Genomic DNA, 17,356 nt, shown 5'->3' with positions numbered 1-17,356 from the left:
AGGAGAAGCGGTTCAATTAGGTTGCTTACCAGCGGTTCATCTTCTGGGTCGCTCCCAAACAAACTTGGTCCCTCCTGCTGGGGTGCCAGAGTTTCACCCCCAAAGGAGGGATTCTGAAACTCAATGGCTTCTCTGATCTGTAGGGCAGTTTCCTTCCCATGCTAGCTTGGCTTCATGGGCTTCCCCCCGACAGGCATTCCGGCTTTTGGGCAGGTGTTTTCAAACGGCATTCTGCAGCTTGGTGCCCCTCTTTTCCACACTTGAAACAGGCTGATGGTTTTGGTGTGAACGCAGCTTGTAGATTGAATGACTCCCACTTCTCTTGGAGTGGGGATCTTTTCCACACTCGTCCCGCTTGGTACTGGTTCCTTGCCATATCAATCTTGGCTTCTTCTGCTGTGAGATACCATTTGTGTAGACAGTTCGGTGCACCCCAGGCCACACAGGCATTGTACAGGTCATCACTCAGCTAATCCTTGAAACAGCTTACCAAGATGTCCTCTGGCCAGTCTATGTGTCACTCAAGGTCCCGGAATTCTTCAGTGTACACTGCCACTGGCTGCTGTCCCTGCTTCAAGACTTTGATACAGCCACAGGCTTTACGATCAGCAAGGGGTTCTACAAATTGGCATTGCAGAGCCATCATAAAACAGTTGGAAGTTCCTCTGCTCTGAACCATTGGCATTGTGCAGTTACTTGGCAGCAGCTCCTTCTAGGGCTTAGAGTAACGACTTGAACTCAGGCCCCTTGGGTTTGGAAATCACACTCACACTCCTGCATATACATGACACGTGTGCCATGAAGAATCCCAGTTGTTGTGGGTCTCCATCAAATTTCACCCTGGAGTGGGGGGTCTTTCCTTCCAGATGCAGGACTCAGGGCTTCCCCAGAACAATCGCCAATGCTCGCGCTGCTCAAGGGGAGTTCGCTGGTCCCACCACTGTAGCAGTGGCATCGGCTTAGTCTGCTGTTCCTGGGAGTGTGTGTGACAGCCCTTGTCTCATCAGCAGCTGCTGCCATTTTGGCACCTCTTTACTGATATCTGGCTTCCCTCGGATGTTGAGATTTTCCAGGGTCTCCAACACCAACCGGGTTATGTGTCTCTTCAATCTATCCTCCCTCAGTGGTTCATTGGTCACTTCCTTCAGGTCAGAGAGGGTTTCCAGTTCCAGTTTTTAACCCGGCTTTCAGCTGCCATGGGTGAGGGTGACACCTCTGGTTCTCCCATCCCAGCTGTCCTTCTTCCCAATCCCAATCAACCAATGGGGCTTTTTGTGATCTTTCAGGGTTGCCTAAGCCTGTCCAACAGGGTACAGAGAGCAGGCATCCAGCTGGGTGGTGGTAAGTGTTCCTTCTCAGCATTTGGCTTCTCCCTGCTTGCTGCTTTGTTCAGACATGATTTGAAGGGTCCCCATGGTACAGCAAAATTCACTTCTCTGGGTTGACCATTTTTGCAAAGTCTGCTTTATGTAAGGTCCTGCCTCTCCTTCTCACTCAAAAAAGCTCTTGAAACTTAGTATTTCAAAAGGAACCTTTTATTGAGCAGAAGTGATAGCAGAACAACAGCAAAGCAGACTAAATCCTCCCAGGCAATACCGTTAGAAATAAGGCATTAGAAACCACTTCCTCCAGTCCAATGTGGATCCAGCCAGTCCACAGGTGTGGAGATGTTATTATAATGGCCGTCCTGAAAACCAGATAAGCAGGCATTCCCAGGGTCATCTTTTGCCAGCTTTCAGAGTGAAATCACCCACATGGCCCTTCACCCTTGTACATTCCCCCAAAGGTGATAAAATCTCAGGGCGCTTAGGCACCAGTTTAAAAGTTATAAAATAGCAGTTGTCAGTGGTAATAAGAAAGGATTACATTTGGGGTTCCCCCCCTTCCCCCCAGTTGAATGGCAGTATCACTCTAGAGATCTGTCACTGTTGGTGAATCAACAGTGGGTCAGAGGAGGAGCCGATGCAGGACAGAGATAACAGTTGCTCTTTTAAAATTATGGTGTAAATCGAGTTGATTTAAATCAAGCCTTTTAACTGGTGATTAAAATGATTTAAATCAACTCGATTTAAATCAAATCCACCTTGCAACAAACTCTGGATCCCATTAAATAATGTTATCTAATGGGACCCAGGTGTGCCATCTCTGTTGCAGCGCCTGCCCTCTGGAACACTAGACTCCAGAGATTTAAATGGCTCAGCCTGCTTTCTTTTAAAAATGCTTTGAATATGACTTTTCCCCCAAACTGTGGGTTACCAATGGGACATAGATTCTCTACATGTGGGATTTTATTGATTGCTTTGTGTGTTTCGTTCTACTGGAATAACAAACATTTCCCTCTCTTCTTCCTGTTGTTTTATACCTTTTGGTATTAATTCTATAAGCTGTCTGGTTCCTTAGAATTGAATCATCTTGGAAACCTTACTTGTAAATAAATAAACAAATCTAATATTGTTATCAATGTTGAAAGGAATAGAAGAAAAACAAGGCATTTAGCCATTCCAGTTATGCCTCCTCCAATAAAAGACTCATAGAACAAATCTGTATAACTCCAGTTGTATATGCCCAAATCCCCATCTTTAAACAAAAACAGATTTTCCTGGTTTAGTTCTGAATACATCAGTACTACAAGGTACATATACCAGCTCTACCTAAACATAGAACAAATGCTGATGAAAGACCCTGCTGTGTTCATTTTCCTCCTTCCAAGGGAAGACTTTGTGAGATCTATCCTTAAGATTATGGAACCTGAGAGTCAGTTTTAATCTCTTCTTTTCTCCCTGCCTGCAGAAATCACATCACTCTTGAAAGTGATTGTCTCTTCTAGGCAGTACCTTCACTCATCCTAAAGCCTACAAAACTGCGTTTTCTCTCAGCTGCTGCAGGCATTCAGTTTATTCTATAGCACTCATTGCCCAATCTCTTTTGCAAACACTATAGTAACTCAGAGATCAAGAAGAGACATAGTGCATACTCAGATGTTTTCCAACTTACTGTTATCTTCATAAACTGTGCAAATGTCATTTAAACCAGGTATCCAGTATTGTGCCCTTGGCTTAGAGTTATATTTTTCAATGAATGAGCTATTTAACAAATAAGATAGTTTAAATGAGTCAAGTGATTTTTTTTCTTGCAATATATTTGGTGAAACCCAGTCATAGAAATCCATGCCAGCTAATAATTTCTCTCACAAACATTAGCTGTTTAGGATATTGTCATGAAACAGAATACAGCAGAATAAAACTCTAAAAGTATATTAACATTTCAGTATACTCCTGTCTTAAATAGAAATGTTGAACAAGTGAAGTAACAAACAATAATATTCAACCAAAAACAATAGAATACAGAGAAGTCACATAACAAAAAGAGGGAAGAAAAAATTAATGAGGCAGAAAAGTATAATTCTAGCTTCCCATTTACCCATCTCCCCATTCTCGAAGATTACCAGAAACACACGGTAACTAAGATCCTATAAGCACAAGAAAACAGAAAAAAAGTATTTCTACTAGCAATTTAATTAAAAATTAAGCAGAGGTGGGATTCTACCAGTTCGGGCCGGTTCGGGCGAACTGGTAGTTCCGAAGATCAGCTGGGAGCGAACCAGTTCACTTCGAACATCAAGTATTTCCTTTTTTTCACCCACCAATTAGCTGTTTTCTGAACATCAGCTGTGCCACATGATTTAGATTAGCTAGCAGGAAATCTTGGTGTTGTACTGCTTCGCCCAGGAAGCTTCCATGAGGCCCAGGAGGCAAAAAAACTGTGTACTGCGTGGTCCCCTGTGCCCCATTTTTGCTCCCAGGAGGCTTCCGAGGCCCAGTAGGCAAAAATAAAAAACCATGTCCACCCAGTCACATGACCACCTGGCTACGCCCACAGAACCAATAGTTAAAAATTTTGCATCCCACCCCTGATGCTAAGTGGAAATAATACTGAAGAAATGTCACAAAATACAATATAGGCCCAATGCTGGAGTTGCAAATCAACTTTTATGCCCCTAATTCTGTTTTGATTATAGATGACAATCCATAAGATTATTTGAAATACTCAATAATTCCTTCCTTGTCTTACCATCTAGAATTGCCTTTCTCAATTTATAGAAACAGAAGCATATCATTAAGGTAAGGGTTGTCTAGTGCACACTACTAATTAGTTTTTAGTATCATATCTGGGTTACAAATGACAAGTCTGAACAATTGATTGAGGTTTTTAATAGTAAGAGCAGTCAACAATGCAAGAAAGACTCCCTTTCCCTGAAGATTGTCAGATACATGATTGATAGGCATTTGTTGAAGATGCACAAACTCTGGATTCCCTTCCTCAATCAAGAAATGGGTAAGAGATTGACAAATTCTCTACCAGAAATATAATTATGTACTTTTAATCAAAGATACAGCAGGGGCAGGGGAAATTCCTGTAGTAACTAACAAGAAAGAAATCCAATCATTCTACTTTTCCCTCTGCTACTTGTTCAGAAGGAGCTGAATGTTTTCATCTTATGAAAGTTTACTCTGTAAAATAAAACAGTATCAGGGGTGGGATTCTACCAGTTCACACCTATTCTCTAGAACCGGTTGTTAAGATCCTAAGCAGTTTGGAGAACTGGTTGTTAAAAGAAATTACTGGCCTAATTCTGCAAGGAAGGTATGAAGGAAACATTCTGGTCTTATTTTCAGGAAAACACGGTAGTATAGATCAAACATAGAATCTATAGGTGTTGCCACAGTAGAAGATACAGATTAAGATCCTGGAAATAGGCTGCAAATTAGCCTGAATTAGCTGAAATAGAATTATCATGATCTATGGAAGGCAATATGTCTGAACTCTGTTTTGGCAAAGTTAATATTAAATGCACTTAATAGGACAAAAATAATTTTGGCAATAATAATTCCTGGTTTAGCTACTGTTTCTAAAACATTTTAGCATTGCCACCTGATCTCTCAATGTAATCTTAAGTCTTTGATAAATTTATGATAATTTTTAATGGATTCAATGAAATTGGCGTTAATTTGGGAGTGGGGAAGCATGGCATACATACAATAATGGTGCTAAGCATGTTTTAAATGTTTTAACTGAATATACGCATAGGAAAGTGCACACATGCAAATATTTGTATCTCATATGATTACTTAATTTTCATGAGAGGTTTGTTAATAGGTTTGATAGGAAAACATGTTCCTATTGTGTGCATCCACATTTACATCCTGTCCAGCACCATATAACCAAAAAGAAATCAAGGAGATACTTGAGGACATGGACACAGTCAGAATAGCACCCCAGGCTTGTGATCTCCAGCAAGTAATGTCACTGTAGCAATATATATAGTCATACAATCTGGTGGCAAGTTCTACCCATATTTTTCATCAATTTATCTAATCTTCTTCAAAAGCCATCCAAGTAAGAAGTCTGTGCTTTCCTTGCGTGCAGCCAAAAACAGAAGCAGAATCCTGTTTGGGGGGGGGGAGGGGAGAAGAGGAGAAGAGAAGCCCTGTCTCGCTCCATGCATCTTGCTTCTCCCCTGCCCCACTCCTCCCCTCCCCATCTGCCACACACAAATTGCATCCATAAAGGGGGTGGGTGGTTAAGCAAGGGGCAGGAAGCCCTGTCATGCCTGGCGAGGCGGGGGGAGAAGAAATCTCTTGCTGTCTTACCTGGCTTCTAGCTCTATCGCATTTCTCATCTCAGGGAAACAAATTGTATCATAAAAAAAAAAAACTTTCTCGCAAGTTCAATCAATTAACTCCTCAAACTCGTGGGTTTTTTTTTTTTACAGTACAAAGGTTGTTTCCATGCACACAATGGCGAAAAACTCAATGGACCTGGAAGTCAGGTAAGATGGCAAGAACGACTTCTCCCCCCATCGCCGGGCATGGCAGGGCTTCTTGCCCCTTGCTTAGCCACCCGCCCCCTTTATGGATGCAATTTGGGGATGGCAGGTGGGGCAGGGTGGAGCGGGGGAGAAGTGAGGCACATGGAGGACCAACTGCACATGCGTTTTAATATTTTTTGGGGGGATGGGCTTATTTTCAGGGGGGGGGGGCTTATTATAGCGCATGCATTCAAAAACCCGATTGGGCTTATTATCCAGAAAGGTTTTCATTTCAGTGAAACACAGTATGTCTAAGCATTATTTTATTTTATTATTTTGTTTCTTTATTACATTTCTATGCAGCCCATCTCACTGATACAGTAATTCTGGCAGCTTACAATATAAATAAAAAAATTAAAAGTGCTTTTAAAAAAATTAAAATTGGAAAAAATTGAATAGAGAAATTAAATATTAAAAACGAAATTGATGAGAGACCCAAGAGTTAGAATCTTCTCTTACCCCATCAGCCACCCCCAGCATAGTAGATACCTGTCAAGGGTCCCAGGTCAAGCAGTAGAGCCATATTTTAAGGCTCTTCCAGAGGCCAGGAGTGTGGGGCATATACCTTACCTACAACAGGAGAATATTCCAGAGGCTAAGGGCCACAGCAAAAAAGGCCCTTTTCCTGGATCCCATCACCTGAAATTCTTTGGCCAACAGAATCCAAAAACAGACACATCTGAACAAGTGAGGTGAATTTCCATTAGGGTGAGATGGTTCCCCAGATACCCTGGACCCATGCCATAAAGGAATTTAAAGGTAATAGCCAACATCTTGAATTGGACCCAGAAACAAACTGGCAGCCAGTGTAGCTCACATGACAGTGATGTCATATGTGCCACCTGAGGGGCCTCCATAACTGTCTGCACTGATATATTTTGTCTCTGTTTTAACTTCTAATTCCACTTCAAGGGTAGCTTTGAATATGGAAAGAATCTGTACATCTGTATGGATATGTGGTGTATAATACTATGGATTTGACTAGTCTAGATTGGGGGGAAATATAGCACAACAAACAATGAAAAATAGCAGAATCATACAGAAAGGGTACAATCTGTTTTTAATTCACTGGCTGCTCTCTGTACATTAAGAAGGGCAGATAAAGATAAACTACAACAGAATCTGCCACTTATTACAGGATTAACTTCAGTGTCTGACCATACAAATAATCCCCATAGATTTAACAGTAACATCCTTAGTAAAAGAAATTCATGATAGAAATTTTTCACATTAATTCAAGGAATTAAAAAAAGGTGAAATGAATGAAGAAAATTTATTTTTTTGAGCATGATTTTACCACATGCTACAAAAAAAATCTATGGCTTGAATAAAGTGATCTTATTAAAATAAAGGTCTGACTGCTTGATTTAAAAAAATATCTTACAATGAGGAGGTACGTTATCATTTTCTTTCTTTGCTTAGCTAATGGAAGGAAGAAATATTCAAAATGTCTTTACAGAATCAATGAGGTGACAACTTCTCCTCAGAAGTTATTTTAAATGGTTGTTTTTTTCCTGAAATCTTTGTAAGTTCTATTCAAATGTCAATACTTGCAAGGCTTTTGGCTTTTAGACATGCTAATTTAGAGCTGAGTTACCAGATAAGGGGATAAGTGATAAAACATTCAAACAGAAGAACTCAAAGAACATACCCATCATTATTACAGAACTTTTAAAAAATAAACACAACTAAACTGCTTTAGAAAAGGTGAACTTTGGATAACAAAATATGAAGTTTAGTGAATAGTAATGGAAGAGGAATGATCTAAAAACTTTAAAAAATCTATTATGAGAAAACATCTTTACTACCTGTTTCCTTATGATTAGTAAAAACTGAATTTTACTGTTGTCTAAACTTTGTATTTTTATTAGTATTTAAGGGAGTAATAAGGACCAGTTTGATGCAGTGGTTAAGACCTCAAGCTAAAAACCTGGAGATAGTGAATTCTAGTCCCACCTTAGCTGTCTGAGCTTGTGCCAGTCATTCTCTCTCTCAACCATAAGAAGAATGCAATAGCAAACCACTTCTGGATCTAGCCATGAAAAACTCAGGAGCTTGTCCAGGCAGTTACTAGGAGTCAACACAGACTTGAAGGAACAACAAAATAATAATAATAATAATAATAATAATAATAATAATAATAATAATAATAATAATAATAATAATAAATGATTTTTTGCTTTTGATGATATGAACTCGCATCCAAAATGTACCAAGTAGTGACACCATGTTGTTACATCAACTTTTGAATAGCATACAAGGACCAAAGCAACTACTGTATACAGTATAAACCAGGGGTCTTCAAACTTGACAGCAGGAAGACTTGTGGACTTCAACTCCCAGAATTCTTCCTCCAGTCATGTTAGCTCAGGAATTCTGGGAGTTGAAGTCCACAAGTCTTAAACTTGCCAAGTTTGAAGACCCTTGGTATAAACCTTTTGGGAGAAATATGCCATTTCTTTAAACAAGAGTATAACTTAGGTGTAACAGTAATCCCACTATGTATTAATGCCATACTGAAGCACAGAAGATTTAGATTTAGCTTAACTAGAATTGCTAACCTAGTTCCATCCTGAGCACTGCAGTTGACGTCTGCTCCATATTCTAGGAGATGTTGCACAATGCTGAGCCAACCTCTGGCACAGGCTTCATGTAGGGCACAATAACCAGCATTGTCACGATGATTTGCATCACAGACTTTGTTTTCTAAACAATATAGAACCACTTCCTGAAAAAGAAGAAAAAAACAGAGCAAATTGTTTGTTGTTGGGAAAATATACATATCATTTACTTTTAACATTCTGGGAATACTTCTCCGATTGGGCTATTAGCGAGTTACAAAGGAAAGAAGGAAGCTACTATACAGTTCTCATCTCAGATAAAGTTAAATGGTTGAAAAAGAAAGCCAGCTATTAGCCCAGAAGGAAGACTGAAATATCTCAAACAAAACTGGAAGTCAAGATATTTAACAATTTCAAAAGAGTTACCTTACAAATAAATGTAGAAGGATAGTGGGGTAAATTAATTTACAAGAAACAATTGTTTTTCACTTTTACAGAAGAAACAATGTGAATGCATATAAATAGTTTTTTTATATATAGTGGAATTTTCTCTAGGGCAAAAATCTCTTCAGACTTTTAAGAGTATATTTAGTTTTACTTCTGTTTATGCAAACCTCTTTCCATTGCATTATATGTTAATTAATGACATATACATTTTTCTGTATTTCAGTTTTGTGCCACATATCAAAAGTAATAAGCCAGGGAATCATCATTTGGGGAGAGGGGTTCCCCCTCGCTTCTAACTCTATTCCCAGGACTAAAGATATACCAAGATGCATCGCCATTACTATGTGCCTGCTAGAATCAAATGGAAATAACATGCAAACCACTCTTATCTATTGGGATTTCCCTTAATATTTTATTACTTACTTGAGAGACTTCATGAAGATAAGGATCACTTGTCAATTAATATTAATGAAAGGAAAATCTTTATACGACTGCATTTTAAAAGAAAGAATTTGCATAACAATCAATTAGCTGCAAAGTTTCATTTGGTTACAATTTTTGTTAAATATGGAAATTTCTGATCTTTGAGCATTACCTAGCTCAAAGATCAGAACACCTGTAGTACATCCTCCTCAATTTGGTTATAATGGTTTAAAAATCTCTAGTGAAAGTCTCTGGTGGGATGCCATCAGATTTATTAAGTTCACTGCTAACTTCATCATTTCCTCTAATTTTTGAGAATATTATTGTGACATAAGGTTTCATATATGAGAATAGATAATCGTGTACTGATATAAAATAGAATTGGAACATCTCTCCCTAAATCTGCTCAAGCAACCGTACACAAACTGGTTCCCTCCTATTGCTTTGCCTGCAATCTCCATCATTCCCAATTACTGATCACATTATGGAGGAATATAGGACAAAAAAAATGGTAGAACTTAAGATGCAAAAAGTTGCTGCACATTTTTCAGGGAAACGTTTACAATTTTTCTGAGATAATCTAGATGACAGTCCTACAATTTGATATCTTATGCATAAAGCATACATTATGATAAGATGTAGACCTAGTTGGCATTAATCAGTGAACAATATGATATTTGCCTATATCAATACATAAATAAATGTAATAAGAAGTATGTGTAAAAGAGAAATTTGTCGGATTTTTCCCTCTTATTTAAACTCATTCTGCACAATAGTTCCAGAAATACAGCACCCATTCTGCATACAGCTTCTCACCACTGAACCAGTTAAGTTCTCAGTGGACTTTATCCAACATCACTCACCACAAAACATAGCAATATAGAGTTTTATGATTAATTAATTAAATATACTATTTAATTATGATTTAATTCATAGAGATTTCAGCCTTGTCTGCTGAATTTAAAAAATGTGGTATTTTTAATCATCACTAGTTTGAATATGAAAATAAGGAGCCCTGAACAAAATGTCAAAAGCTTGCATAGAAATGACTATTATTAGACCTTTCTGACCTATTTATAATATTTTCATCAAAATTTTCATAATCAAAAGCTATAAAATACTTATCAGAGTACATGCCTGTGTCAAAATCAGTAAGAAACATAAATAATTATTTCCTAATATATGTTTTTATGTTAATAAACACTCATTCTGACAGTGGCCCTAGAGAAGTCATTCTAGAATGAGCTTAATGGAGCACAACATATGTAGTATTTAGCATTTAATAAGTCAGGTTTATGTTTTTTAAAATATGCATTCTTTCTTCATTTCAAAACATATGTAATACAAACAGAAATGTATTTAAAATAGTGATTCAAAGATAAGAAAGTGAAATAAGATCAACAGACACACAAGTAGAGAAACGGTTCCACTTAATAGTCTCCACTCTTAAGTAGACTGTTTCCATGTCCATATTCCTAAATATGGCTGTGCACAGTATTCTGTGTACATCCTCAGTTCAAGCCAGCAAAGAAAATCACGAAAAGAACAAACATGACTAAAGTCTCTTTACAATATAACAGTCAGACTTGTCACAGTGATTTACATCACAGACCTTGTCTTCCACACAATATAGAATCACTTCCTGGAGAAAGATGGAAACAGTGGGGAGAAAAAAAAACATGTTTGTTACTATGGAGACACCTTTAAAATCAGAGGTTTTTCACTTAAAGAAAATAGGTGGGGGGAATTTTTCACTCTGGAAATTCTCCTTTAAAATGAGGCAGAGTTAGGAAAGAAAAGTTCTAAAAGGGAGGTTCCTAAAATAGTATACAGAAAGGTAAGACACTTATAGGAAAATGCAAAGCCTTTGCAGCCAGAGTTTCCTGGTTGTCCACAAACTCTACAGACCAAACAATACAACATAAAATAGCATCACATGCATAAATAAGGAGATATTAAATTCTTATTGTTGCATCTTATTGGTGCATCAAGGAAACAGAAGTTCAGAATTAGTTTATCAAATAATAGCTGGCATTTCAGTGTTCTATTAGACCAGGAAGATCTGTAACAATTGGTCCCCTTCAATTGTGTCCTCTTCCCTCTGCAGCAATCACATGCTAAGTCTTCAATCAAATATCTACACCTCTGAGTGCAGGGGGAGTATAATTCTTTAAATAAACACCAATACACTTTTTTTTGCACTTTTTGATCTTTGCCACTCTTGGCAAAAAAACAAGGATTCAAAAACAAGTACCAAGGTAGGCTTGAGAAAATGGGTCTTGCAATACCGCTTCATTAACACCACATTGATAAACAATGGATACAAAAATAAACAAAGACCAAGTCCTCCATCTGCTTTCTCATGATACCTCATACATTCTTGCAAGCAAAAGCGCTGACACTTTTGAGAGTCCATGAGTTGCCATTAGTACCTTACCACACAGAAAGCTGGATCTAGGTTTGCTACATTACCTAGCCTCTCAATGTAGGCTTTCATAACAAACCTTTCTTCACTCTCTTTCAGCAAAATAAAGTCTTTTTTTAAAAAAAAATTAAAATCCTAGATATGAAGTAAGATTCACCTATTAAGAAACATTTTGGGTTTCTTGCTTCTGATTAAGATGTATATAACCTCTTTTCTGTTCTTTGCCTTTTTTTGGCTGCATCAGAGATTCAATTAAAGTATTAAATAAATAAGCTATATCAGGACTTTTGTCCAACTTGACATCTAACATATATCGTTTTCACACAACATGACCAATGCCTTAAAATGTAGAGACAAACACATTTCAGATATTGTATTTTCACATCGTGAGTGGAATCTGTAGTCCATATAGTCCTAAGACTAACTTGTTCTAAGGACTCTATATTTGTCTGAAATGACTCCCAAAATTTATTTATATACAGTTACCAATAATGCAATGTTAAATGCAACCTTAAAATGCAGCACGCTTAGACTCTCACACTGTGAAAATAAGGCAAATCACTCATCCTTTATAAATGCAGCAAAGATATATGGATCCATTAACTCTATCCCACCCTTTATCTTACTTTATACAAAATTCCAATCTTGCAAAGCATACCATACTTGGAATTCTTATTGGCAATAACAGGCACCTAATTCAAATCGCAGCTTATTAAATTACATGTGGTTTTACTCCTAAACCCACCCACAAAATGCATTAATTGCATGCTTGAATGAAAAACCAAAAAGAGAGGGTCTCGAGTTATTTCATCATATTGAGAGGGAATACAGATTCTGAAACATATGAGCAATTAGGGAATGTGACACCAGTCTTCTACATTCTAATTCAAAATAGCGATCTTCAAAAACAATACTTGCCTCATATCCCAGTCGTGCTGCCCTTTGCAGAAGAGTTTCTCCAGCATTCTTATTGACAATAAGTCTTCGAGCTTCTGGGGGCATGGGGCGACTTGGGGCAATCTCCTGAGGTATACTTGCAATCTGCAGCTGTGAGGGCTGAAAAAAGGCAATAATGAGGAGTCTGCTGCAGCTTCAGACAATCATAAAGTTTGCACCAAAGTGATTTGAGTAGTGAAGAATCTCAATCTGAAGGAGCCTCTAGTTGATTTCAAATTCTCATTAACTTTAACCTGTCAAAATTTTCACTGAATTCCATCTCATCCCATCTACCCTCAATAATCCATTGAAAATATTTCCTTTTTAAAAAAAATGTATGGTAGTATCATCTTCTCAATTACAGTACAACATCTTAAAAGTTCAATTATCAATGTACAAGATTTCCATGAAATCATGTAATTTGTCCCAGGAGAAAAAAGCTGAATGAACCTCAAGTTAACACAAAAAGAGATGCTTAAGAATTTAATCTGGGTGATTTTATAATCTGATAGTAATGGCAACTGAGTCATGATAAAAAGATACCTTCTCCTCAATGCTTTCAATATCTGTTATGTCATCTCCAGTGAAGGATGACCTTGTTCTCCTCTCCTGTAGTGCCAAATGTTTTGTTTTACACTGACGTTTCCCTGGCGGCTTCTCACACTCGCTGTGTTTCTGCAACAGGGATGCAGCCTGAAAATCCTCTTCTTCATTCATGCACAGCCCATCTGTCTTCCAGTTTTCTTTAATTTTCTGCTGCTTGGCAGCCAACCTTGAAGTATAGCTTGGCTGAGTTTGCCTTTTGCTGTTTATATTGGTGGATGAGAGATTCTTCATTTGCGAGGACACTGGGAACATAGGGATACCTACATGGAAGGATAAATACACTTCCATATCTAACATTCAGTGCAAGTCCTTGCATTGTTTAAAAGCACTAATCTTTATATATGTATTACACTACTATTTTTAAACAAATACACATTTTAACTGTAACTGTTAAAACAAATATTATATAGAATGAATTGTTGTAACTGCTAAGCAATGTTTTCCAATCTGTCTTAGCAAATGAAAATAAGCAATCCAACAATTTAGACACCACATCACAGAAATAGTGGCAAATTAATACGATGCCAGTCTACCTTCTCAATTTACTGCTTTGGATACAAACGGGAGAAGATGCTTCCTTACCTGTAACTTCATGATGTTAAAATGGGAATATATTGCTCTTTTAGGTATAGAACTGCTGGATCATTTCACCTTGGAAGTTTGTTTTTAATAGAGCAATAGCAAGCATCAAAGGACACTTGCTTTGTTATGAATATGTAAATGGATGCAAATGATTTTCAAAAGCAGAAATGGCACTAAAATATCCAATTCTCATTTTTGCCTTTGAAAATTATCCCTTTGCATACGTAGATGACTGGAGCCAATTTCTTGCAGCATTTTGAAATGGTTTCATGGATCCAGATGGGTAGCCTGTATCTATGTAACATTACTGTAAATAAATAGCTACCTTTTCTGCCTTAAACAATAGAAAGCACCTAACCTTTTCAGAGAATGTCAGGGTTTTTTGTAAGCATGCTATGTACTTAATCCAATTGGAATCAATATACAGTGTCACACTTATAACTTCTTAAGAAAAAAAACCTCACAGTTCTTTCTATGTTTTGCAATATTCTGCTATCTATGCCTGAAAAGATGGTTGCCTGATACATGAGAAAAATATGACAAGCAAATACGTCCCACAGCCATATTTTCAATATAAAATAATTCATTATAGCTATTCATCTCTGAACTAAATGAATGACTAAAAGTTGCTTTTAGAAGTATTCATATGCATATTTCAAAGGCCTCCAACATTTTTAAGACACTGGGCAAATATAGAATTTTGAAAGTGGCACAGTGCCATCACACAATGACTGCCATGGCTCAGACAAGTTCTGCAAAGAAACATAATATGGAGAAGAGCTGGGTCTTAGACCCAAAGGTAAACCCCATTCTGATGAACCCAGGTTTTGTTCTACCAGAAACTCTCTTTACAAAAATGAAAAACAAATACCGTATATACTCGAGTATAAGCCGAGTTTTTCAGCACATTTTTTGTGCTGAAAAAAAACCACCTCGGCTTATACTCGAGTATATACGGTAAACCTAAAAACCAAGCAATATTCCCAGGAACCCTACTACAACTTAATGGCCTGAGCCTCTAAAACACATTGCTTATGACCTACAATTTTCTTCAAATACAACCAATTGTTCTTTTTCACACCTGGAACATACTCTGTGCACTTCAATAATTCATTTTTCTCAAAACATCTTTACACACAACCTCACTTCCTCCCTCCCTCCCCCACAAATCTTCTACAGCCCATTCCATTCTAACCATAGTTTTGCCTTCTCCTATAATCCATCCAATCTTTTTTACTTTTTCTATCTGTTCTTCCACTATCCTCTACCTATCATTTCTATTTGAAGCAATGATGGAGTCCATGTTTTCATTTTTTTTCCCCCGCAAAACCATAATAAAATGTGTATCATATGTCTGTGGGACACAGCAAATAGCTGCATTTATGTAAATCCTCTTCTTTTCAGATAGATCATGACTTTGGTCACTAAACAGTCATAAATTGAGGACTACCTGTATTGGGAAAATTATTTGTTTTCCATGTGTTCATTTTCCATATGTTTAATTTGAATGGAGAAACACTGATATATCTACAGGAAGACTCCCAGTAACTTAAAATAGCAGAGCTGAACATCCTCAGTACCCTACAAATAGGCCTATGATTGTAGTGACTTTCACAAGATATAGCCTAATGTTAAAATTTAGGAAGATAAAGCAAATTAGACTTCTCAACATATACACTGTTCTGAAAAGCAAAAATCTAACTTCACTCGAGCGGGGAAAAGCATTATGTCCAATGCTCTGATTCTCTGAAACAGGCAGGAAGGGTATAACACAATCTGCTTATCTCCTAGCAAGAACAGGATTCTTTTACTTCTTAGCTAGATGAAAAACACGTTTTTCACAAGTAGCATTCATAGAAATAGACTCATGTTTTGAAAGTATAATAGAAGAACCTTGTTGGGTTCATCCTCTTTATAGCCTCTGTACAGTGATCAGCCTCTGTACAGGTTGCATTTAGGGATGATAGCTGCAAAAAATATGCAAAATAGGCAGGAATGTGTTAAGTGCTCAGCAAGGCCAGGATTAGTCATTTCAGATTATTAAATTATATCACAAATGTAACTAGGGATTACACTATAGTTTTCTCTGTTGCCCATCTCAAATACCTAGCAATAATGTGATAAGGAAATATTGCTTTCCTCTACATTAAGGTACTTAATCAGGAGTGAGCTGCTGGGGGTTCGCAGGGGTTCGGGGGAGTCCCTAGCTAAGATTCAGTTCGGAGAACCCCCCAAATCCCACTCCTGAATGGCCCCACCCACTCCGCCCTGCCCAGGAGTCCCCATGTGGCCTGTTTTGGATGCAGGTAAGTGCAGGGTGCATGCGGAGGCTCAGGGAGAGCGAAAAACGGGCCACCCAGAAGTTCAAGAAGGCCAGAAATGGGCCCGTTTCTGGCTTCCAGAGAGCCTCCGGAGCCCGGGGAGGGCAACCCCCCCACCTTGGTGCAGGAGGCCAACTAGGCCACACCCACCATGGCCACGCCCACCCAGCAACTGGGCAGAGAACCCTTTGCTAAAAATTTTGAAGCCCACCCCTGTACTTAATCCAAATTATTTTTATGACATGGGTCTAGCTCTACTGAGCCTAACTTCAGGCTACCTTAGGCTACCAACTTTAGAGTAATAGTTGGTAGTTTAAGGTAATCTGAAGGGAAGCTCAGAAAGTACCCACTTTCAAATGGACTCAGGGCCACTAGGTAAGCTCATGAAGCTTAAGAAAAATTTTTGACTGCAGCAGTATAGATTCCTGAATGATAATGCTGAGAGGATCTTGGTATAGTGAGCCCGGTATAAAATTTCTTTGGACCCTTATGATAGTAAGCTTCCCAAGGAAAGTAATCTATTTCAACCCAAGGATACAATACCAGTGAACAAGCATTTCAGTGGTATATTATTGTTGCTACTTACAGTATTTAAATTATCACCTCTTTTTGTAAACTGCTTTGGAGTACCTTATATTTCTGGAAAATGAACTTCACAAATAAACTAACTGATAAATAGGAAAGAAAAGAAAGATGTGGTAAGGAACATTACCACTACAAATTAGGCACAAAGAACAAGAGATTCGGGACATCATTTTCACTTCTTGTAACATAAATCAGATAAAAGCTGGTGTCTTTCTATCTCCCAGCTCCCTGAACATGAAGGTTTAGCTCAGAAGTTCAACACCTAGTGGAGCAGCCTATTCCCATGAGTAATCCAAAATTCAGAACATTTTATACTTGGCTTAATTTTAGCCCATTTGATATTTTATAAAATCAACCAATAGAAGAAAATATATGTTGAATTGTGGAGTCCTTGGTTGTTTTTCTTGTGGACATTTCATTACCCAACCAGGCAAGATCATCATCGTCATCAGAGCACTAAGAACTCCACAATAAAATCAAGCATTTTCAAATGAGCATTGTCATCATTGTAATCATCATATAAAAAATTGTTCAGGATTGTTTCTAAAACACAAACATAAACATCTAGGATATTGGTTTTAAAATAATTGATACTATATCA

At 37.8% G+C, this 17,356-nt stretch overlaps 1 protein-coding gene across 9 annotated transcripts in view; it reads right to left on the bottom strand.

Moving 5' to 3' along the window:
• BCOR (BCL6 corepressor) overlaps nt 1–17,356 on the bottom strand; it is a 94,523-nt gene that overhangs the window by 23,021 nt on the left and 54,146 nt on the right. For all 9 annotated transcript variants that reach the window (XM_087937740.1, XM_087937744.1, XM_087937738.1 and 6 more), the window contains 3 exons: nt 13,205–13,527; nt 12,640–12,781; nt 8,431–8,593 (listed from right to left, as the gene is read on the bottom strand). In XM_087937740.1, coding sequence (XP_087793866.1) covers nt 8,431–8,593; nt 12,640–12,781; nt 13,205–13,527 — 628 coding nt within the window. The remainder of the gene's footprint in view (nt 1–8,430; nt 8,594–12,639; nt 12,782–13,204; nt 13,528–17,356) is intronic.

Source organism: Pseudonaja textilis, chromosome 7, assembly GCF_049901715.1.
Source record: "Pseudonaja textilis isolate UNSWEBS1 chromosome 7, rPseTex1.2, whole genome shotgun sequence".
NCBI lineage: Eukaryota > Metazoa > Chordata > Lepidosauria > Squamata > Elapidae > Pseudonaja > Pseudonaja textilis.
The sequence above is the reverse complement of the archived record's forward strand: the minus strand, read 5'-3'. Positions and strand labels throughout refer to the sequence as shown.